Source organism: Typopeltis vanoorti, chromosome 15, assembly GCF_054136105.1.
Source record: "Typopeltis vanoorti isolate ZY-2024b chromosome 15, IOZ_Tvanoo_1.0, whole genome shotgun sequence".
Taxonomy (NCBI): Eukaryota; Metazoa; Arthropoda; class Arachnida; order Uropygi; family Thelyphonidae; genus Typopeltis; species Typopeltis vanoorti.
Window position 1 is genome coordinate 63,926,575 of NC_143563.1, and position 23,322 is coordinate 63,949,896.

A 23,322-nucleotide genomic window follows, 5' to 3' on the forward strand; every position below is an offset into this window, starting at 1 on the left:
AAAAAAAAGAAAAGAAACAGCAGAGAGGAATAACATTGGAAACAAATCATGAGATCAAACATGCCACCTGAATGACTTGTTGGAAGTTTTTTCACTTGGTTAGACTATAAATTATATACATCCCCCCCCCCCCATATCTGCAGGGTTTGGTTCCATCGTCTTATGCGGATACTTGAAACCGCGGATAGCAGCGCACTACTAGTGAGACCCAGATTTTTGCACATATAGTAAAATTGTAGCAGGAAATTATTAGTTAATTGACTTAGTCTCATGTACTAGGACTGTAGGGTTCTTTAATGAATATGTTATGTAGTTAATATATAATGTATACACTAAATTGTATGGCTAAATAAATAATAATAAAAAGAGTTTTTTTTTTATTAAATGAAGTACTTTCTAGACTACCACTTCACCCGTACCATCCAGGGATGCTTTAGAATGTGTAGAATGTGTGCATTTGGGCACACATTCTATTGCTCCTTGATAATAATTTTACATATTTATTTCAAATTATCATGAAACTATTTTTACGTCTTTAGAATCTACGAGGAGCAATGGAATGTGTGCCCAAATGTGGTAGAAAGCACCCCTGAGTAGCACGGGTGAAGTGGCAAACCAAAAAAATTTCCTCATTCAATAAAACTTCGTCTTTAGACAAATAAAATTTAACCCACATAATAATTATGTAGAACGAAATGAGAAAATATGCTAATGAAAATGTAATTGTTAAATCTTAACATTTTTATTCTTATTAGGAGGAATCAACTAAAATCAGGACACTTCGTTGTGTTCAACTACATATTTATTCATCTTCTGAATCTTTGGCAGTCAGCTGCTTGCTTGCCTACTGAGCAAATGATGTGGACGGCTGAGGATCATCGATAGTAGAAGCTGCTGTTTTTGTCTCTTCACTTCAGTAAACAGGTTCTGCAAAGGTTCCAAAGCTTCTGTTATTGTGCGAGTAATTTTTATGCTGTGCTCCATCATTGAATCATAATCCATTATCTGTTCCTTTAATTGAGACATTCGAAATATCATGGCAAATTTTTCGAGTATCCATGGTGGGTCTTGTTCACTTTCATCCTCATCGTCATCATCTTCTGTAGAAGATTTGGCAAGATCTTTCAACTCCTCGTTAGTGAGCACCTCACGATGTCCATCTATGTAATCATTCAATTCTTCTTCTGTCATATCGTCAAATCCCTCTCCACCTGTTTTCTGTGCTGTGTTAATTATCGTTGTTATCTGTGAGTTAATATCAGGGGCATCTTGGGAATTATGAACGGCATCACTCCACAAATTCTCCCAGCATGCAGTTACCGTTTCTGGTTTCAATTTGTCCATTGTTCCCTGGATGAATACAATTGCATCTGCAATTGTGAATGATTTCCAGCATTCCATGACTCCAACATCAGCAGAATCCTCAACCATTGCACGAATCATATCGAAAACCTGCCAAGCATATGAGGATTTGAAGCATCTAATGACACGTTGATCGAGTGGCTGAAGCAGTGAGGTCTTATTAGGTGGGAAGAAAACCACTTGAACATTTTCATCTCAGTGACAAGTGACTCAGGGTGCCCTGGAGCGGCGTCTATTATCAATAAAACTTTAAATGGCAATCCTTCCCTCTTCAAATATTTTTTCACCTCTGGAATAAAACATCGATGGAACCATTCTGTAAATAACATGGCCGTGACTCATGCTTTCGGATTTGATTGCCAAAAAACAGGCAGACAACTTTTGTTTTTAAAGGTACATGGATTCTGTGCTTGGTAAACAAGGCCTAGTTTAATTATATGACTAGCTGCATTGTCACAAAGTACCAGCATCAATCTGTCCTTAAATGCTTTAAAGCCTGGTGCTTGCTTCGCAGTTTTATGGGCGTAGGTCCATTGGAGCATTTTCTTCCAAACAACGCTGGTTTTATCACAGTTAAAAACTTGCTTAGGATGATAACCTTTCTCTGCAATAATGTTTTTAAAATTCTGCTGGGAACAATGCAGCAGCTTTCTCATCAGCCGATGCAGATTCTCCCATAATTTTTATGTTTTTTAGATTAAACCTAGTTTTGAATATATGCAACCAGCCCTTGCTTGCTGTAAATGACTCTTCTTCCTCTTCTGTTTCGTCTTGCAGCCGCATGTCTTCATGTAGGATCAATGCTTTTTGTCGTACCGTGTTACTGTCAGTAGAATCCTTTTTCTTGTCATGTCTTCCACCCACAAATTGAAAGCTTTCTCTACCTTGAGTAAGTCTCTGTACCTGTAACTTTTGCAGATTTGGGCGCAATAGAAAGACTGGCACGAATTTTTTGTTTGTTCTTCAACACTTCACGTATCAAAGATTCGTTATTATACACCTAGGCAATGGTTGCAATTAACTTTTTTCTACTTCAATCATATTGATAATCTTTGAATTTTTACTAATACTGAGCACTTCATATCTTCTCTTTGGTTTTGGAGCCATTTTTAAATTTTCATAATTTATTTGCTTGAATTTAAACGCAATTTTTAATTGCAATGACAGACAATTGACTTCTTTCTTTGACAATTAGAGTAAAACTAAACATAAACAAACACACACGTTTAAGTCCATGTGCCTAACAAAATAAGCGTGTTTCGACAAGTTTTCAGTCTGTGCATATGCATGTTTCAACCGGCATGATGCTCGACTGTTTTGCACTCTTTTTCGAACCGCAGATACAGGGGTCCTCCTGTATTTAGTTTAATCCTTTATCCAAGTGTAAGCAAATAAAATTTGCACCTGAAGCATCTTCAGGACTGGGGCAACTCGTGGTAAAGGTGGTATAAGTTCTCATCACTTGTCTTAGTAGCTACCATAATGCAAAGCACATCTCCTTGTGGACAAGTAGATGTGCTTTACATTATATTTTAGAAATAAAGAAATAATAAATTTCTCTGTATTTCTTATATTACTTCTACACTATTAACAAACACTTTTGTGCTGAAATTTCTTTTTGTTTCAGGCAGCCCAAGTGCCAAAATTTTCCAGGGCCTTAAAAAGAGTGGATGGTGAACAGAGTAGAGTTGTAGGAGAGAAATTGTCACATCATAAACACGGTTCCTATGGATATAAATTTGATCCAGCAGCAATGGAAGCATTAGAAAGTAAGAAATATGAATAAACAGAAAAAAGTCAGAACAATGAATAAATAATTAACAGTCTGTTATTATTGTTATTATTACCTTAATGATAGTTTTAGTGAAAACAAACTAATATTAATTGTTATGTTTGTAACATGTATGGTTTAATATACTCTCTGTATGGATTTTGTCTCATCAAGACTTTTTTTTTTTCTGCATGTCTAGTTTCCCCTCTGGATTAAATTGAGTGTGAGATTAGAAGGCTTTTTTATTCTCCAACTCTTAATAAGTGCATACCTCAAGGTTCTGTTTTTTCATCCTCTTTCATGTCAGTAGTATTCTTTTGCAGTCTACAAACTATATGTAGTTTTGCAGATTACTGCACGCTGTATTCCAGAAACTTTGCAATATACATATAAGTGCAATCTCGAGAATGCTGTTACTTACTACCTTCTCCATGCATTTATATGGAGAAGGGATAATCTTGTTTGAATTCATCCCTTCATAATTGAATCTTCTCATTTCTCGACAAAAAAAAAAAAATCGTCCTCTTCACCTGTTCTTGCTTCTACACTCACTGAAGAAGTATCTTTACATAGTGACATAGTGATTACTGAAACATGTAGACACAAGAAATTAATAAAAAATAAAAACTATAAACGAATATTTCTATATGAATCTAACTGATTGTCCTCAAATAAAATAGAATAGAAACAAGAGATTTCAAAACAATATGAGCAGCATGCTGGTATAATTCAGTACAATAGGCAGAAAAATGTGATTTAAAAAAAAAAAAAAAAAAAATTGCTGCATACAGCAAGATTTGGCACATCATCCATCTCAAAACAGGCATCATCGAAACCTTGTTAAATCAGGCTCATTTCTGCTCCAACCTTCATGATCTCAAACTAGAAATGAACATTATCCAATATATTGTGCAACAGAATGACTTCTCCCCGATGGAAGATACGACACAATTTTGACTCCAAGCCTGCTCCTAACAAACCAGAACCAGTATGGAGAGTTCCAATTCCTTATGTTTCAGGTATCACCAAACCAATCTCAAAGATCTTCAAGAAATACAACCTAGTACCTACATTTTTTCCTTTAAACCCCCCACCTCCACTACTACCACCACCACTCTGGCTACCTTCCTAGGAAAAATGGTGGTATGTACCTAGTTCCTGGTGATCGTCATCTCTTTTACTTTGGATAGATAAGACATTCCATGGACTACAAGAACACCAACTGTATATCACCTATAATAAGCCTGAGAGGTCTGGTTTAGCACAACATTGAATCAACACTGACCACAGTTTTTGTGTCAAGAACTTGTCTATTTCATTGTTGCTGTTACAAATTTGAATGCCTGTTCAAGGAATGTACTGAAAATCTAACAACTGCCTCTCATTTCAAAAATTTGGTAATGAGAGGCAGTTTTTTTTTTTTTTAATTGCATCTCACTGTCTACTCTATTGTATTATACTAGTGTTCAGCTCACATTGTTTTGAAATCCATTGTTATTATTCTATTGTGTTTGAATTGTCATTGCACTAAGGATGATCTGTTAGATTCAGACAAATATTTGTCTGTCTTTTATTAGTTTCTTTTGTTTACATTTCTCAGTAGTCATTCAGTAAGGAAGAAACTTCTACAGCTGCATTGGCAATCCAAATAACTGCTTATCCATCATCATCATCATCATCATCATCAAATTCCTGCTATGTACCCTCAAGGGGTGTACAGGATATGATAGTACTACATGAAAAATTTACATCATTATTAATTTCCTATCTACAATTTTCCTCCAAATCAGTCTGTTACTTGTCAAGACTCCAACATTATCAGATCTTATATTTCTATCGTCGAAGGCACTTTGTACTGCATCAATCCACCTATATCTTGGTCTTCCTATGGGTCGTTTTGCTGCCAATCTGGCAGAGAACACTTGCTTTGCTAATCTTTCCTCGCCCATTCTGTTTAAGTGACCATACCACCTGAGATTAGCTCTGCTAACACATTCCAGGATGCTGACAATGTCAAGTTCTTTCCTAATATCCTTGTTTTTAATATGATATTGCCATTGATGCCATCTATTCATGCCTATAATCTTTCTCAGGACTCTCATATCGGCGGTCTCTAGTCTTTGGTCAAGTGTTTTACTTCTGACCCAGCTCTCAGATCCATAAGTTAAAACTGGTTTGAACACTGTCTTTTATACAGCTAATTTAGTGTTCTGACTAATTTCTCTCTTATTCCATATGAATTTATTCAATTGACTTCCCACCATACCAGCTTTGCTGATTATGTTGTCTATTTCTATATTTAATTTACCATCTTCAGTAAAAATCATGCCTAAATAGTTCAAATGTTTTACTTGTTCCACAGGTTCTCCATTCACAACACAGTTGACATTTTCAATGATTCTGCCTATTTTCATTGTCTTTGTCTTTTTATTGCTGACCTTCATACCACATCTATTACAACAGCTATTCAATTTAGTCAGAGAATCTTGCAGACTTGTATCGGATTTATTTAGAAGTATAACATCATCCGCATAAAGCAAAGAGCTGACATTAACATCTGCAATTTTGATATCATGTTTAATACCAATTTCCTTCATAATGTGATCCATATAGATAATGAATAACAGAGGGGATAATGTACATCCTTGTCTCACACCAGATTTAACATTTAACCATCTTCCTGTACTTCCTTCAATTCTAACTGCTGACTTACAACTCAAATAAAGACTAAGTAATGCTTGATATAATGCCCCATTGACACCATATAACTGCAGCGTATTGAATAGCTTCTTTCTTGGCACCTTGTCATATGCCTTTTCCAAATCGACAAAACTTAAATACAGATCTTTGTTATATTCCCATGCTTTCTTGCCTATTTGTCATAAAGTGAAGATCTGATCCTGACAGCCTCTATTTGGCCTGAATCCAGCTTGTTCTTCACCAAGCTTTTCTTCCACAATTCTTGTCAACCGTTTCTCAAGTATACTTGCATAGATCTTCCCAGGAACACTCAGTAGGGAAATACCTCTATAATTCTCACATTCAGTTTTATTTCCCTTTTTATATATGGGTACTATGAGAGCTCTACTCCAATCATCGGGAATTCGTCCCTCTGTCCAGGCTTTCTGAACTATGCAGTGCAGCCACTGTAAGACTCTTATACCACCATACTTAACCATTTCTGGTTGAATATCATGTACACCTGCTGCCTTTCCACATTTCAAGCCTTTGATGGCTTTTTCTACTTCAAGTATGGATATGTATTCCTGACTGCATGCCTGATCAGTGTTTTTTACCACTGTGCTGTCATCACTGCTTGTTTCATTTAGCAGTTTTTCAAAGTAATTACCCCATACTTCAAGGATATCTTTTTCTCCAGTTTTCATGTCACCTTTATCATCTCTAACTCCTTTTACAGCACTCTTTCCTCCATTCCTAAGCTTCTTCAACAACCTCCAGAATATTTTGCCTCCTTCTTGATATTTATTTTCTATATTCTTGCCAAAGTCCTCCCATGACTTTTGTTTAGCTAGTTTTACACAGTGTTTAGCATTCTTGCATTTGTCTCTATATTCTCTAAGAGCACAAGCTGACTTATTTGACAGAAACTTTTGATATGCTTTCTTCTTTTCCTTCACTGCCTCTTTAACTTCCTGTGTCCACCAGGGAGTTCTGATTTTTTTATCCTTGCACACAACCTCACCACATGCCTCTCTGGCAGAATCAATCAATGTTTTCTTCAGAGTTTGCCACTGAATCTCTGAGGTTTGATTCCTGTTCTCAAACTCTTTCATTTTCTTTTCAATAATCTTTCTGTATTTTAGTCTACAGTTCACATCTGAGAGCTGCTCAACTTTTATTCGCTTTAAAACTTTCTTACATGTTATTCTTTTCAATATGAAATTCAATTTTATCTTGTTCAAGACTAGATAGTGATCACTTCCAATTTCAAATCCTCTGTACACTCTGGTGTCCCGCACCAGGGAGAAAACATCACTATCAACAATAGCAGTCAATGAAACTTTTCTTATTCCTAGCCTCTTCTCTCCATGTGAATTTGTGCACATTTTTATGTTGGAACATGGTGTTAGTAATAACCAGTCCACGTCCTGAGCAGAAATCCAACAGATATTTGCCATTATTATTAGCTTTGCTCTTTTCTACAAATTTTCCCAAAATATTTTTGTATGTCTCACAATCATTTCCTACTCTGCTATTTAGATCCCCAACAAGGACCAACTTTTCATTTTTCATTGTGTCAGTGGCTTTTTCTAAAGCATCAAAAAATTCCTCCACTTCTACCTTAGTAGAACCTTCTGTGGGACCATAGGCACAAATAAGTCTCATTGTCCAGTTCCCCATTCTCATATTTGCCCACATTACTCTACTTGAGATTGACTGCCATTCAAGAAGATTAGCCTCGTATTTTGTGTTGAATAGTATGGCTACTCCTTCTTTTCCTTGATTGTCATTGTCTGGTTCCCTAGCAAAAACAACGAGGGCCTTGTTTAACCTGGCAACGCCCCAGCTGGCATGAAATTTTGTCATGTTGTACCATCATTTTTAATTTTGGTTTAACCAATAAGAATACAATTTGGTCGGCTAAATCCCAAATTGCCAGCCCATCCTCGTTCGTTCAGTATCTAAGTAAATACCCAACAGGGTGCACCACGAGAAGGTGAGGATTGGACATTAGGTCAGAAGCCCTGGTCGGTTCTCCGCATTCCTTTAAGGGCTATGTGGAGGTCTCCTCTCAGTTATACAGCTTTGACCCTTAAGCTTTTATATTATTATAAAAAAGCAATCAGAGTACTAAAACACAAGCACCCCTAAATAAATCATAAATCATTGTTGACTTTCACAGATAACATTACTCTTATGTGCCCCACAATGTGTCTTTGCTGCTTAGAGGTGTCATATAATAATTTCTACAAAATGTACTAAAATGAATGCCCTTAATAAATCCATACTGATTCTCACAGATAATAATCTGCCTTGTACTGGGTCCTTGGAAGTGTCATGTAATAATTTCTCCAAAATTTTAAGAACTTCTGATGAAATACAAACTGGTCTATAGTTCAACACTTCCATTCTACTACCAACCCTATGCAATGGTGCCATCTTATCCTCCTTCCACTCCTTGGGCACTTTTTCTTGTAGCCACATTCTCATTGAAAAGCCAAGTCAGTGGAGCTGTCAGTTTTTTAGTGCATGCCCTCAAAATCAGTGCTGAAATCCTATCCATCCCCACTGTTTTTCTGAATCCAGAGTGCTGAGTATTTAAAACACTCTCCTCTCCTCTTCCACTTCTACACCTCGATCCCTCCTCATACCTCTATTATTAAAACCTACTTCTCAAGGACGAAACATCCCAAAGTGAACATTAAACAACTCCACTATGTTCTCTGTTTCAGTCACTCTACTCCTATTTTTGGCTAACAGTGTCATTCTTCCACAATCATTCTTTCTCCTACAGAGTACATAACAAAAGAATTCCTTAGGATTTTCCTTGGATCTTGGGGCCAATCTCTTCTCGTATCAAAGTTTTGCCTTCCTTACCATACTAGTCACTCTCTTAGCCTGACTCTTATATTCTTCATCCATCTGCTCCCCCCACACAATATCATTCCCTTAACTGCTTTGTGACCTGCAGTTCCAATTTGATACTGTTCATCATCTACTTTACACCAAATCCTGTTCTCTCTTTCGCTCGAGGTACACAAATTGCCATTGCTGCTAATAAATATTTCTTCCCTGGTTCCCTATGTACTGGCGATATCTTGTTTTTCCAATTTCTCCATCCATCGAATTGCTCCAAGCCAATTTCTAAGATTATTATAATCCTCTGCCTTATAATTCCACATAAATTTCTTTCTCCTTGATATTCCTGCATGTCTATTCATTCCTGAAGTCAAAACTACATGGTCATTCTCTCTACACAGGGGATGCTATCTCAGTTACAATCAGATCTTCCGATGCTACAACCAAATCCAAAACTCTTGAACCTAATGTTACCTCTACTACACGTTGCCTAAGATATTTATTTCTCAAGAATTCAAAAAATTCCATTCCTTTATTACTATATGCAATTTATACTGCAGTAAATAATATCTTGAATATTATTTCATTCTTTCTTTTCACACTTTCCAATGTCAACTGTTTAACCATCACCTGCTCTTCATCCTCCAGGCTCCATGGTTTATAGCAACATCCCACTAAATATCCTGTCCAGACCACCTACACCTCACATCATATGCTCTGAAAACCATTACTGCCATTGCCTTCCAAATCCTCCACTCTGAGAGGATATAACTTATCACTGATCATAAGCAATACTCCAATAAATAATACTGCTTCCCACCCACCCCTGCTGAAAAATGCTATACCCTGTTACTTCTATTCCTGTCAGTATATCATCTTCCATCAATCATATCCCATTGATTTCAATAATCTGGACAGGCTGAAGATATCAGTACCAGAAATTCATCTCCTTTATTCTGGATACTCCTGGCATTAGTATATAGAAACATCAGTTCATTCTAAGTGTTTCTCTACCTATCTTATTCCCTTAACTACACTGGATTCTGCATTATACCATAATGTTCCCCTTCTTTCCAACTACCTATTTTCACAAGAGGCTACTCCTGCTATTCACCCTGATATTTCTAGTTTCCTTGCACCAATACTCACTTGTTCAGAGAACACTCTCCAGTTTATCCTTCCTTATTCAAATATAGGCCATCTCTTGCATACAGTTATTTCCTTTCCTCAAATGCATTCCAAGTGTCCACATAATTCAAGCCTGTCTTTTGACACATTCTGGCTATCATACTATTCATTATTGATTCATTATCATACCTGGGTAGCATGCTCATTCTTCTCTCTTTCAGTCTTCTGCAATACAACCTCAAGCATGAACCTCAGATCTCTCACAACTCGATTCATACTGCCTCTCAAGTCATTTGTATGCACCATCACAATCATCTCATCCACTCTTTCACCTCACTTAACTGCCGTAGTCACATGATGTATCAGTTCTCCAGAAAAACACTCCTTTGGCATTTTATTTTGCACTGCACTGATCATTGAATCTCCACACATCACTCCTCTTACCACTCTGTTTCTTCTTTGCTCACCTGCATCTCTTACTCTTTCTCTCTTCTGTGACACTTTGTCTCCTTCCTCTCCCATTTACCTGCTTTCCTGTCACCTCTCCATCCCTGGCTCCTGTACATTCCTCTTATTCCCTGGTTCTAATATTCTCTCCCCTTCTATCAGTCCCATAACTCTCCCTCTCTTACTTCTGCTCTCATGCACTTTGCATCCATTCTTTCCAGTCTCCTAATCTTTTCTTTACGCATCTTAACTCATTCCTCATTCGTTCCATTTCTCTCAGTACATTTATCTCTCTCTCTCTCTCCAGGTAACCTGATCTCACTTGACATTCACCCTCCCAATCAACACCAATATCATCACCTTCCAAAACAGCACCATCTTCCAAACCTAGTACATTCCCTAATTTTATACCTTGTTCACATGGCATTCATCTTCCTTGCCCTAAATCATTCTACTCATCTTTCTTGGTATGCATTCACTTATTTCTGACATAATGCAAGTGAAGTCTTTTATGCTAATTTCCTTATCACCAAGCTATTTCTATTTTTTATATTTTTAGCAGATGTTCTCCCAGGTCTCTGACATGTCCCATTTCCAACTGCTGGGATGTGAACATGCTGCAAGCACAACATATTACAAAATCCCATTGTATGGCATGTAAAATGTAGTCCTTAAGGTGGACTAGGGTATAACATATCAGCAAACTGAATTGTGGCAGATGCCATTTATTCAAAAACTACACAATACAAAGAACACTGACAAGATATACTGAAATATTATGTTTAAGTACAAACTATCCCCAGACAACATATTCTATGTAGATTAGACTCCCCATAAATTTAAAGCAAAAACTCTAATAATTATAATGAAAATATTTTTTTTTTGCTGCCACATTGTAACATGTTCAATTATATAGTCTATAGTTGCCCTCTGGTGGAATCTATCTTCAGAGCTTAAACAGAATAGTTCACGCTTTTGTTTGTAGCACAAGGCTTTTGCCTTACCACGAATGCAATGCATTTTGCAAAACAATGCCATGTAGACCTGGTTGACTGAGTGAAGAGCAAACCTACTCTCCAACCAAAGGATATGGGTTCAAATACCACCTTGGACATGTCTGTGAATGCTTTTAGATAGTATATGAAATTCATTCACCTCAAATGTCAAATCTTTGGCAGAACAAATGCTTCCCTGCAATCTACTTAAATTTTAGACTCCATTCAACTGAAAACAATTACACTGAATAATGACCTGTTTCTTATGTGAGGCAATTTTAAATACAAAATTACTCTTTCATTCCATTCTAGTACATAGATGCTCAGTATTTGCTGTGGTTATTCTCCAGGATGCTTCCATTGGCATTTTTCATCTAAATGTACATCTATTCCACTACCACCACCACTATCCTCAAACACTGTGATAATCTGAACTGTAATTTGTCAATTTCAGTTTTCAAAGAAATCTGAAATTGATTTGAAAAGAAAGGTTTCTTTTCTGGCATTTCTCAGGAGAATTGCATTTTTTCTTTTTAACCTGTTTTCTTCACTGAAACATGATTGAAATCTCATTAATTATTTTATAGTTTTTTATTATTCATTTTTTTATTCAGTTTGTCAAAATGTACTTGTCCATTAGCATTCAAAATGTAAAACATTTCACAGCAGCAGAAACTTACACAAATTCCTGAATTGGTGTTTATTTATTCAGCATCTTCTTGCATTTACTGTTTATTTTCCATGTCTCTTGCAAAATTGCATAAGAACAAATTATTTTTATATTGATTTACTGACAAATTTTTGAATAAATTTTATGAATTTTTGAATAAATTTATTCAAAAATTCAAAAATTTATTCAAATTGAAAATTTGAATAAATTTTTGGAAATATTATGGATTTATTCAATAAGCAGAATGCTTTCTTTGTACCTGAAAATGGGATTTTAATATAAGAACATAAAGTCATCATGACTAAAATCTGAAATATGCTAAAATAATCAGGTTAGGATATTATTATAATTTAGTTTTTGCATAAACCTATAGTCCACACGGTTAACCTAGTGGCTGTGCTCTTTACAACCATATGTTTGGGGAAGGATTGTCCTAGGTTCGATTCCCATCGGTGACCTGAGGAGCTGAAGGATCTTCCTCAGCCATAGCCAAGTTAGCTGGTCTTGGGTGTGGACAGTAGGGTTTTTCATCCCTCAAAGCAGGCAAACCGGCCTTGAGAACTCAACACCACAGGACATAGGATACACTGGGGTGTAGAGCTCACCACCTTATCCTGTGAACGGTTTGAGGTCTGATGATTAATAAACCCTCGACGCTACAAGGTAAAAGAGGGTATAAAGAAGATGAGAAGAGATAAACCTATAATTCATTAGTATTAACACAGTGGATAAGCTAGCTAATCTAGAAACTCTATCTAGAGACCAAACGAAAGTTTTTCAAGCTGTTACAGATCTCCAATAAACATAGTGGTGGTCATACATATGGCACTGAAATTTATCGATCACCTGCAGACATTCAAAACATCTATTTCTGTGTTGTGATTTGAACCCATGACCTAGTAGTTAGAAGGTGGATGTGCTATCCATCTGGCTAGTCAGGCAGGTAATACTGGCATATCTCTTGTTTAAATTCATTTTGAATAACATAAGTTTATGGTTCTTTTTGGAATAATATAAGAAATTAATAAATAAAAGATTAAAGATTTACATGTGTTTTGATTTCTGGGAAGATTTGTACATGAATATTTTGCACAGTTCTTCACTCTTGCATTGATATTTTAGAAAAATATGCTTTAAATATATCCACCGAATTGAAATTAAACATGCCATCTATGAAAATTGTTTTAATTATTTCAAATTATTCTTTCTTTATTTGCATATTGTAATATGGGAAAAGAAAAGATCATTAAGTGAAAATAAGAATTTTCACCCTTATTTGGAAATTCTCAAGAAAGAAATTATTCTGGCTTTTGTTCTTTATACAAACGTGAGCAAACAAAAGTTCAAAGAATTAAAATTTCCATCGATTGTTGTATCCATATTAATTACTGGTAGAAACCACTTAAAAAGTAAAGCACTTTAATAAATTAAATTACTAGTATCATACTGCATTTCTTCACATCGAGACAGAACACAAATAAAAAGAGGTATATACAAAGAGATTTCTAAATTACCAACTGTCATTTTTTTTTTAAATTCATTCAACATGAGATAGATGTTGAATGCTGGAATAGATATCAGATACACCATTCATTGTTAAAAGATATCACAGTTTGTCTCATTGCCTAATTCATTAATATGTAGGTCTTTTATGTATTCTGCCCAGAGTTAATTTAAGATTAGACCTTGGTTTCTATTACGTTGGGTCAGACATTATATTATCTCGCTTGCCTCCTTAAATTTACATACATTAAATGAAGCTGTTTTGGTAATGATAGCAACATGAATACTTTTCATAGTAGTTGAAAGTCAACTTGTAAGTTATATTGCTGTAGGATTTTTGCTATTTTGTCTGTAATATTTCTGATGTAAGGAAACACAGTCATACAAAATGATGGTATAACATTACAAAATTTCATTCCGGCTGGGGCGTCGCCTGGTTAAACAAGGCCTCCATTGTTTTTGCCAGGGAACCAGGGCAAACAACAAAAAGTCAGCTACTGGAACAAATCTGAAAGCACACCCCAATTCAATATCATCAGAGTTAAAGATTGGTACTATCAACATAAGAAGCCTGAATGGCAAAGAAATGGAGCTAGCTGAGGAATTAGATAAGTACCAGATCAACATAATAGGGGTGACTGAAACAAAAAAGACAAAACCTGGTGAGATCTTTCTGAGCAATAAATACAAAATGTTATATTCAGGCAATGACAATCAAGGAAAAGAAGGGGTAGCCATAGTATTCAACACTAAATACGAGGCTAATCTTCTTGAATGGCAGGCAGTCTCAAGTAGAGTGATGTGGGCAAATATCAGAATGGGGAACTGGACAATGAGACTTATTTGTGCCTATGGTACCACAGAAGGCTCTACTAAGGTAGAAGAGGAGGAACTTTTTGTTGCTTTAGAAAAAGCAACTGACACAATGAAAAAGGAAAAGTTGGTCCTTGTTGGGGATCTGATTAGCAGAGTAGGAAATGATTGTCAGACATACAAAAATATTTTGGGAAAATTTGGAGAAATGAGCAAAGCTAATAATAATGGAAAATACCTGTTGGATTTCTGCTCAGGACATGGACTGGTTATTACTAACACCATGTTCCAACATAAAAATGTGCACAAATTCACATGGAGAGAAGAGGCAAGGAATAAGAAAAGTCTCATTGACTATGTTATTGTTGATAGTGATGTTTTCTCCCTGGTGCAGGACACCAGAGTGTACAGAGGATTTGAAATTGGAAGCGATAACTATTTAGTCTTGAGCAGAATAAAATTGAATTTCATATTGAAAAGAATAACATGTAAGAAAGTTTTAAAGCGAATAAAAGTTGAGTAGCTCTCAGATGTGAACTGACTAAAATACACAAAGATTATTGAAAAAAAAAAAAATGAAACAGTTTGAGAACAGGAACCAAACCTTGGAGATTCAGTGGCAAGCCTTGAAGAAAACCCTGATTGATTCAGCCAGAGAGACATGTGGTGAGGTTGTCTGCGAGGATAGAAAAATTAGAACTCCATGGTGGACACAGGAAGTTAAAATGGCAGTGAAGGAAAAGAAGAAAGCATATCAAAAGTTCCTGGCAAATAAGTCAGCTTTTACTCTTACAGAATACAGAGACAAATGTAAGAAAGCTAAACAGTGTGTAAAACTAGCTAAACAAAAGTCATGGGAGGACTTTGGCAAGAATATAGAAAATAAATATCAAGAAGGTGGCAAAATATTCTGGAGGTTGTTGAAGAAGCTTAGGAATGGAGGAAAGAGTGCTGTAAAAGGAATTAGAGATGATAAAGGTGAAATGAAAACAGGAGAAAAAGATATCCTTGAAGTATGGAGTAATTACTTCGAAAAATTGCTGAATGAAACAAGCAGTGATAGCACAGTGGTAAAAAACAATCAACAGGCATGCAGTCAGTAACACATATTCATACTTGAAGTAGAAAAAGCCATCAAAGGCTTGAAATGTGGAAAGGCAGCAGGAGTAGATGATATTCGACCAGAAATGCTGAAGTATGGTGGTATAAAAGTCTTACAGTGGCTGCACTACATAGTTCAGAAGGCCTGGACAGAGGGATGAATTCCAGATGATTGGAGGAGCTCTTAATAGTGCCCATATATAAAAAGGGAAATAAAACTGACTGTGAGAATTACAGAGGTATTTCCCTTCTGAGTGTTCCTGGCAAGATCTATGCAAGTATACTTGAGAAACGGTTGAGAAGAATTGTGGAAGAAAAGCTTGATGAAGAACAAGCTGGATTCAGGCCAAATAGAGGCTGTCAGGATAAGATCTTCAATTTACGACAAATAGTCGAGAAAGCATGGGAATATAACAAAGATCTGTATTTAAGTTTTGTCTATTTGGAAAAGGCATATGATAAGGTTCCAAGAGAGAAGCTATTCAATATGCTACAGTTATATGGTGTCAATGGGGCATTATATCAAGCAATACAGTCTTTATTTGATTTGCAAGTCAGCAGTTAGAATGGAAGGAAGTACAGGAAGATTGTTTAATGTTAAATCTGGTGTGAGACAAGGATGCACATTATCCCCTCTGTTATTCATTATCTATATGGATCATATTATGAAGGAAAGTGGTATTAAACATGATATCAGAATTGGAGATGTTAATGTCAACTCTTTGCTTTATGCAGACGATGTTATACTTCTAAATAACTCCACTACGAGTTTGCAAGATTCCCTGGCTAAATTGAATAACTGTTGTAATAGATATGGTATGAAGATCAGCAATAAAAAGACAAAAACAATGAAAATAGGTAGAATCGTTGAAAATGTCAACTGTATTGCGAATTGAGAACCTGTGGAACAAGTAAAACATTTCAGCTACTTAGGCATGATTTTTAGTGAAGATGGTAAATTAAGTATGGAAATAGACAACAGAATCAACAAAGCTGGTATGGTAGGAAGTTAATTGAATAAATTCATATGGAATAAGAGAGAAATTAGTCGGAACACTAAATTAGCTGTATACAAGACAGTGTTCAAACCAGTTTTAACTTATGGATCTGAGAGCTAGGTCAGAAGTAAAACACTTGACCAAAGACTAGAGACTGCAGATCTGAGAGTCCTGAGAAAGATTAGAGGCCTGAACAGATGGCATCAATGGCAGTATCATATTAAAAACGAGGATATTGGGAAAGAACTAGACATTGTCAGCATCCAGGAATGTGTTAGCAGAGCTAATCTCAGGTGGTATGGTCACTTAAACAGAATGGGCGAGGAAAGATTAGCAAAGCGAGTGTTCTCTATCAGGTTGGCAGGTAAACGACCCAGAATAAGATCAAGATATAGGTGGATTGATACGGTACAAAGTTCCTTAGATGATAGAAATATAAGATCTGATAATGTTGGGGTCTTGACAAGTAACAGACTGATTTGGAGGAAAAAATTGTGGATAGGAAGTTAGTAATGATGTGAATTTGTCATGTAGTACTATCATATCCTGTACACCTCCCCCCCTTGAGGGTACATGTCAGGAATTTGTTGATGATGATGAGAAGGAAATACAGTCATATAGTTGCCTTGGATGAGATGTTCATTCAGGATGCTATTGATAGTTCTGATATTATAACATTTTTTTTTATAAGAATATCTTTAATATGAGGGTTTTTTTTTTTATTTTTTTTTTTTTTATTTATTATTTTTTTTTTACTGGATATTGTAAAGTCTTTCTTTGAGACTGTCGGCTAAAAATATCACTGATGTTGAATACAGTTCATTGAAAGACCTTAAGAAAAACACTGACCAGTTTAACCACAAGTAACTTTTGGCTTCTTTAGGGTAAAATAAGCATAAAAATGATAAGCAAAAAATATAAATTAACATTAAAAGCTGAGAAAAACTGATGTAGTATAAACAGTCAAAAAATGAGACAGTGAAACACGAGTCATCCATTTTCTAGCATTGTTTGGATACGATTAGCCAAAAAATTGAAATCAGGTGTTTGAACTAATTTAATCAATGACTTCCAGGTATCATTTTGGATGAATCCTTGATTTTTGTTGAGCAAGCCATGTGAAAAAAATGACCGTGTTGATTCTTTCTCATTAATATAATGAGAAAGAAAGTTATTCTCTAAATATGCATAGAGGCCTTGTCTCAATTGATGTCATGATGTGCGTAAGCCAGATCTGATCTTTCTACTCTGTTATAATTTCCATTGCTAAGATGTTCCTTTTTTTTTTTCTTATTTAGAAACTTCTGTAAGTATGATCTATGTAAGGAAAACCACAGAATAACTGTTGAAGGGATTACTGCTCTTGGAAGAACAAAGCAGGCTGTGCATGGTAAAAATAGGTTTGAAGGCTGCTCTTAAAAACTCTTATGAGTTTTAAGGATGTTGGCAATTTTGATGCATAGACCAATGTAAGGAATTGAAACTAAATCTCTGTACTGATCAAGACTTGGAGGTAGAATTAGGATTAGAAATAGTATTTTTTGAATGGTTCTCCTATTCTCTATATTAAAGATGAGCATAGAAAAAATGAACTGCAGTTTCTGCTCAGCCAGTTTGTCCGCAATGGTTGTTCAAGCAGAATCATCAAAAAAAAAAAAAAAAATTTCTAATATAAGTAATTGCTGCAAGCTTATATAGTAATGTAATTAGAGCTTAAGATGCTGTTTGGTTCTTAGACTAATATAAATTAAGAAATAAGATTTCTTAATTAATTTATTTATTTCCTGTTAAGATTTAGGATATAAATCAGTGTAGTGTAATTGCGTCTTTTGTTGTTATCGAATAAAATTGAACAAAACACTAAAATAATGAACAAACAGTTTATAAGTTTGTAATGGAAAATTAAAAGCAACTCGATAAATAGATAGTTTATAAAATGGATTAATAAAAAATATAAGACGAAAAAACTATTGTGGAATATAAAATAGCGAGATTGTAAGAATGAAAAAATTCTTGCCACATGGGTGATTTTATAAATGAAACAAGAAAAGAATTATCTGTAAATTAGCAAAAAATCTAATGGATGAATGACTGATATTTCTTTTATCTGAATTCTTAACACAATAAAATTAAGTAAATAAGGAAATGAAAAGTTTTATGGTGTGTTAGCTATTTCAAAAACTGTTCAGTTATCCTCGGTGAGAGAAAAGGAATGAATGAGAATAATGAGAAATACAGTAGGGCTCTCTAAGTAGATGACATTAAAATGCCGAGAGCATTCTTATTGATTATGGGATTAATCATAATATTATTTAGTGGTCAATTTTCTGATAGCTCTTATGGACAGTGGATGTAATGGTTTTAATATTGGTTCTTGATTGCTAGGATTTCTGAAATGCATAACTCTTGTTTCATTATTTTTGAAGTTTATAATAAGTGTGTTTTTGATTTCAATTTATGGGAGATTTGTGTATGGTGTGGAAGGTCACCAGTGGAGTACTGCAGAAGTTCTGCCTTGGGGCCATTATTATTTAACTTGTATATTAAGGATATTGGGACAGTCTTCACTGGACATATGCAGCTGTTTGTTGATGACAAAATTGGGAAGAACTATGAGAAGCAGAGCAGATGTGGCTTTTCAGGAGGATCTCAATAAATGTGAGTGAAGCTATCAGTTTAATTTTGCAAAGTGAAAGGTCTTGAAATTTAGTAGACAAGGTTGGGATGCAGAATATATAGTTAATGGAGAAATTTTGAAAGAGGTGGAAGAGATCAGAGATCTGAGAGTGTGCAATCTTATTTCTTAATTTATATTAATCTAAGAACCAAACAGCATCTTAAGCTCTAATTACATTAAAGAACTAGCAGTTTTTGGTCACATTGTTAAAATTCTAAGAACATCACAAATTAATGGCAATAACGAGGAGGCCATCGAGTTGCCAAGCAAAGAGGTTCTGGTTCCCTTTTGTCAAGCTGCATGTGTGCAGATTTGATCACCTTATTTTCAAGGGGGGGGGATGAGGATGTGATACTTATAGAGCCTCAATCATATCCCCTCTCCTTGTGAATAGGAGAGGGGATATGATTGAGACATAAGTTAGTGAGGGGTTGTCACCAAATTGATGTGGAGGAGATATTTCATTGAATAGAGGGAGACAAGGGTAGAATAAGAGGCCATACCTGGAAGCTTATGTAAGGAGGGTTTGAATGAGGGAGCAGGTTCTTTGCATGGAAAGTAGTTGGTGAGTGGATCATATTGCCTGAAAGCACGATGAGTGCAGAAACTGAATGGGTTTAATACGGTTTGACCTTTTTGCATGAGTGTATGGACCCCCCTATGATGAACTCCATGAAGGTCTGATGTTAATATGATTCTCTTCTGTATCATGGGATGCAGAAGAGAATCATATTTTTTTTTTTTTTTTTTATTCTGGGTACTTTTCTTTTAACTAGTTCCATTTGGGTTGGCTGGAGTGGAAATATTGGTCTCTAAAATGTTCTTGCAACTGTTCTAATCATGAAACAGATGTTTATCCAACTGTAAAGAAAATCACAGTTGGATTAACAAGGAAAACTATGTATGACTCAAATATTTCTTTGTCTGTTGCTTATTTAGGGGTTTCAGAAGGTGTCTAATTGGTGGCAAATAAAATTTTTATAGCTTGATTGTTCAAAAATATATTTAAAAACTTTATATTAATTGTGTATATAAGAAAACTTTAATATTTTATTGGAAGAAGGGATTTCTTTAATTTGGGGGATAACTGCTTGAATTTTGACTATGGTATTAGCATAATCAATCTGGCAATTAGAGCTAATATTAAATCCATAAACATCCACTCTCCCTATGTGCTATTAGAGAACTGGCATCTGAACAATATTAAGATTAATCCTGACTCTTAACCAGTAAGAATGCTCTCAGCATTTTTAATGCCACCTACTTAGAAAGAATACTGCCGTGTATTTCTCACCCTTCTCATTAATTCCTTCCCTCCCTCCATTCCAATGTACAGAGGAATCAGACTGGGATGTCTGCTAAGTTCTGTATTCTTTTTTCACTGACAATAGAGCCTCTACTGCAAAAACGATTCAGCATGTCCATTTATCAGAGGTTTGGGGGGGGGGGTCTCTGTTTCTCTGCTTTCCCAACAGATAAAACAGTTATTTATGTAAATGACATCATCCTAAGGCAGGAGTAACTTTAAGACAGATTCTATCTATATCTTTATTTAATCTAACACAAGTTTAGTATCATTAGTACTCAGGATATTGGAACATTTGAGTTTGCACACCTGCCCTTCAAGTTGATATTATCATGAATTATCTCTTTTAATTCTAGGAATTCCTTTGGAGATAAAACCAAACTGTAAACAAGTTGAATCATCTGGTGTGCTGTGCCTCTCTCAACCCTTGGAGAATAAGACATCTTTTAATGGCAGAGCTACAGCCCTAAAAACTGTCATCCTTCCTGCAATTATGTACTTAATCATTGTTATTGACAAGAAAAAGAAAGAGCACTTACATAAAATTTTTTTAAATTATTTTTGGAATTTTCAAAGACAGGAAGTAGGCAATGATCTTCTCTTTCTGTCCATAACTCAAGTTTAATTTTAAAAGCATTAAAAACTGGTAGGGCAAATCCTTACCAGCTTTTAAAGTTAAATACTTAGTACTTTCCAAGTTATCTATTCAAAGTACCCAACTTGGAATGGCTTTTTCTTACTTGACTACAAAGGCTTTTCCTTACTTTTGTAATCAGTGTTTGTTTATTTGTTTGCAGTGGTATGACCACAGTTCATACCACTGTCTCCTTCAATAATCTAAACAGCATAGTACACCCATCATACTGTGGTAGGATCATGCATGGTTCCCTCCCAGTCAACTAAGTAGATAAAATGCCAGTATTACAACTTTAATAATCCACTCTGTAATATGTGCAACTGTCTTGAAACATTAGTAAACGTTTTACTCCTGCCTTGAGCTCATTATTCCTACGATCTTCAGTAGGTATCATAATAGACTAATAACTTGCTTTTTAAAACCTAGAAAGAAGCTTTGACTGCCCATTCTTGGTATTCTAAGAGGTACACAAATAAAATTATCTTCCTCTAAAAGCTTTTCTAACTCTTTCCATATATATGCAAAAAAAAAAAACATCTGTGGTACTTCAGCTGATCCCCCCCCCCCCTTCCCTTTTTTTTTTTTTTTTCCATTCAGATATATTTACAACTATTCAGTTGGTTTATGAGAAAACAGGAGAAATTTTGCAAAGGGACTTGAGATTAAAAATAGGTAATGGTAACTAAAAGAATTTACCATTAGATGCTTAGACCAAGGAAGCCTGTAAGTAGAAACTTCAAACTGATGAAAGTCTCAACATTCTCAAGTCTCAATAAAGATGGAACAAAAATATAATTTCTTGGCATTTTTAATTTAATTGAAAGGCTCTATTAAATTAAATTGAGATTTGGGAGGGGGGGGATCCAGCACCCCTAATCCCCACGTTGTTCAAGGGTCAACTTGAACAACGTGGGGATTAGGGGTTTCATCCTGCTCAATATCACTGTTATTTCTGACAAAATATGTATGAAATTCTCTACATTATCATATCTGTGTAGGTTTTCAGTTTCACAGACATTATTGCTACTTGAATTATGCAGAAAAAAATATAGGGTTTAATTTATGTAGTTATAACAATTAAAATTTTTCAAAGCTAGGATGTCTGTTGATTGATCTGATTTCCAAGTTATTTGCAATATGTTTTTTATTATTATTGTTCCGGGAACTCCAAGGAGTCGACAGACTCGTCGAGGGAGGCCCTAATATCATGTCTGGAACAACTATTCAACATTTACACAGTATCTATCATATCTTGCCTTGAACTCATTCACGGTCATAGCACCCACAACAGACTCTGGAAGCTTATTCCACTCATTCACCACTCTCCAAGTAAAAAACCTAGCTCTAACACCCTTGTGAACCACGCTCTTGCCCAGCTTCCAATGCATGGCCCCTAGTCCTCCCACCACCAGTCATATTTTCAAAAATATCTTCTGGATCAATCTTATAAAAACCCTTCAGTAATTTGAATGTCTCAATCATATCACCCCTCCTTCGCCTATCGTCCAATTTCTGCAACCCACAAATCCTCATCCTATTCTCATAAGGTTCATTCCACAGACCTACTATCATCTTGGTCACTCGTCTCTGGATCCTCTCCACTTCCTCCCCATCATGAAGAAACCCTGGTGCCCATAACTGGGCACAGAAGTCCAGATGGGGTCTTATCAAGGCTCGATACAGAGGAACAACAACTTGCTTCTCTCTGCATGTTAAAGTATTTTTCATAAGCCAAGTGATTTGGTGAGCTGTTTTAGTTACTTTTGCAATGTGCCCCCTAAACTTCAACTCCCTATCCACCAGCACTCCCAAATCCCTGGCTTCATCAATCTCCTGGAGTACGGTTCCACCTATGCGATATACTGCTGCTATTCTTTTCACCCCAAAGTGCATAACCTTACACTTTGCCACATTTAACTGACATCCATTTTTCCTAGCCCAGTCCTCCAAACTATCCAAATCATCCTGTAAAATTTTGACATCCTGTGCACTCACAATTGCTCTACCCAACTTTGCATCATCAGCAAACAAGTGAACACTTCCTCTCAAATCCTTTCCAATATCATTGATGAACAAATTGAAAAGCAGTGGTCCAAGAACAGAGCCCTGCGGCACTCCACTAGTCACAAGACGTCTTTTTGACTCCACTCCTGAATAAACCACTCTCTGGTATCTCTCCTTCAACCACCCTCCTATCCATCTTACCAACCCTATATCTATCCCCATCTGCTCCAGTTTACTGATTAGGGTTCCATGTGATATCCTGTCAAAGGCCTTGGCAAGGTCCAGTAGTATCACTGTAAACCCATTACCCCTATCCAGTTCAGCCGTCACTGTGTTATAAAACGTGAGCAAGTTACTGAGGCATGATCT

At 35.8% G+C, this 23,322-nt stretch overlaps 1 protein-coding gene across 5 annotated transcripts in view; it reads left to right on the top strand.

Annotated features, from left to right (window-relative positions):
- LOC150098821 (zinc transporter ZIP10-like) overlaps nt 1-23,322 on the top strand; it is a 208,440-nt gene that overhangs the window by 144,046 nt on the left and 41,072 nt on the right. For all 5 annotated transcript variants that reach the window (XM_090405729.1, XM_090405727.1, XM_090405725.1 and 2 more), the window contains one exon: nt 2,990-3,131. In XM_090405729.1, the coding sequence (XP_090261855.1) occupies nt 2,990-3,131 (142 nt within the window). The remainder of the gene's footprint in view (nt 1-2,989; nt 3,132-23,322) is intronic.